Raw genomic sequence first — 1451 nt, 5'->3', positions numbered from 1 at the left:
TTTTTTATTTTTTTTGGCAAAAAAGATTGGCTACATCTGTTGAATTGATGAGTATCTTTACTTTTAAAAAAATCTTGAGCAAATGTTAGAAACAATTACTAAGTCATTCAGCCTTGATGATTTTTATTTTTCCCGGCAGCTAGCATTGGATATGTGGAGGAAATTGATGGTTGAACCACTTCAGACCATCCTTATCCGAATGCTGCTCCGAGAAATCAAGAAGTGAGTGCTAACATTTAACTTTCTGAGTCTGTTCTGTTTTGCTGTTTGATGTGGTTTAAAAATAATACACAGTTGCATGGCTATTGACTGTCTTGGGCCTGGTTTTACTGTAATAAGCCTCATTTTACTTCTTACTGCCAGTATTTTAAAATTGCTTTGTAATCTTCTTTTTGCTTTTTCTTTTCTTTTCTTTCTTTTTTTTTTTTTTTTGAGGGGGGCAGATCTGGTCTTCACTTATTTCCTAATATTCTTAGTAAATAAAAAGTACCTGAGGGAAGTGACTTGTTGCTTTTCAATCCTGAAACCTCATTGACCTGTCAGGCAGTGCCCTGAGGAGTTTGTACATATAAAATTCTCAGTTTAAATCCTGGTAAGGATTACTTATTCAAGAACACAGTTTCTTCTAGTTAGTTGGTTACCTCTCAGCCCCAGTACTATAATCTGTAACTTGCCTAATATCGTGAAGTAAACTTATGGGAAAATAGCTTTCCCTTCTACCTGTAGCCCACAGTGGTTGACTCTTTACTTTATTGCTCTGTGAATACAGTTCGGGGTAAAGAAGGTTTTTCTGTGGAGTCCATAGTAGAACATCTCAGGATCAGCTCTGGCTTAGAAGATTCTTAGACTTCAGCTTTAGGGAAATGAAGGCACTATGTCAGTCATCAAATATATGTGTAATAAATTCCAGGCTACTGGAGCTGATGTTGCGGGAATTATCTAGAGCAGTGAATAGTGTGATAATGGCCCCTCTATCTGGATCCACTTTCCTCAAGAAGACCCAAATATGGAGTTTTTTATGTGAAGAATAATTTATAAAAGAATTGTTATTACTGTGTTACTCCCAGTAGGAAGTAGGAGGTTACACACACACACACCCCCCCCACACACACAAAAGAGGATAGAGGATATTTTTGAATTTAACAGTAATACCACATAGAAAGTAGGTAGTAGCATTTAGTGACTTGATTTGAAGAAATTGTCACTGATCATTTTTATGATTGCATTGTTTCCAAAGATAGAAATGGAGAGAAAAGACAGTAGTGAAGCAGTAGGGCTGGAACAATTTTCCTTCTTCTTTTCTCTGCTAAACTATGATTATCTAAAAAAACACTCTTAACAAGATTTATAAATTCTAATATAATTTCCTGAAAAATACTAACTTCTTTTTTGACTTGGAATTTAGCTATTGTATATTAAAAGTATAGGGAAAATATTATTATTCTTTCTAA

At 34.7% G+C, this 1451-nt stretch overlaps 1 protein-coding gene across 1 annotated transcript in view; it reads left to right on the top strand.

Annotated features, from left to right (window-relative positions):
- The window catches only part of CUL2 (cullin 2), a 103475-nt gene that overhangs the window by 15250 nt on the left and 86774 nt on the right, over positions 1-1451 (top strand). Inside the window, exon 5 of the mRNA XM_012642183.1 lies at positions 140-224. Within this exon, the coding sequence (XP_012497637.1) occupies positions 140-224 (85 nt within the window). The remainder of the gene's footprint in view (positions 1-139; positions 225-1451) is intronic.

Source organism: Propithecus coquereli, unplaced genomic scaffold (assembly GCF_000956105.1).
Source record: "Propithecus coquereli isolate 6110/MARCELLA unplaced genomic scaffold, Pcoq_1.0 Scaffold177, whole genome shotgun sequence".
NCBI classification, from domain to species: Eukaryota; Metazoa; Chordata; class Mammalia; order Primates; family Indriidae; genus Propithecus; species Propithecus coquereli.
Note: the sequence above shows the minus strand (reverse complement) of the source record. Positions and strands in the feature narration are given on the sequence as shown.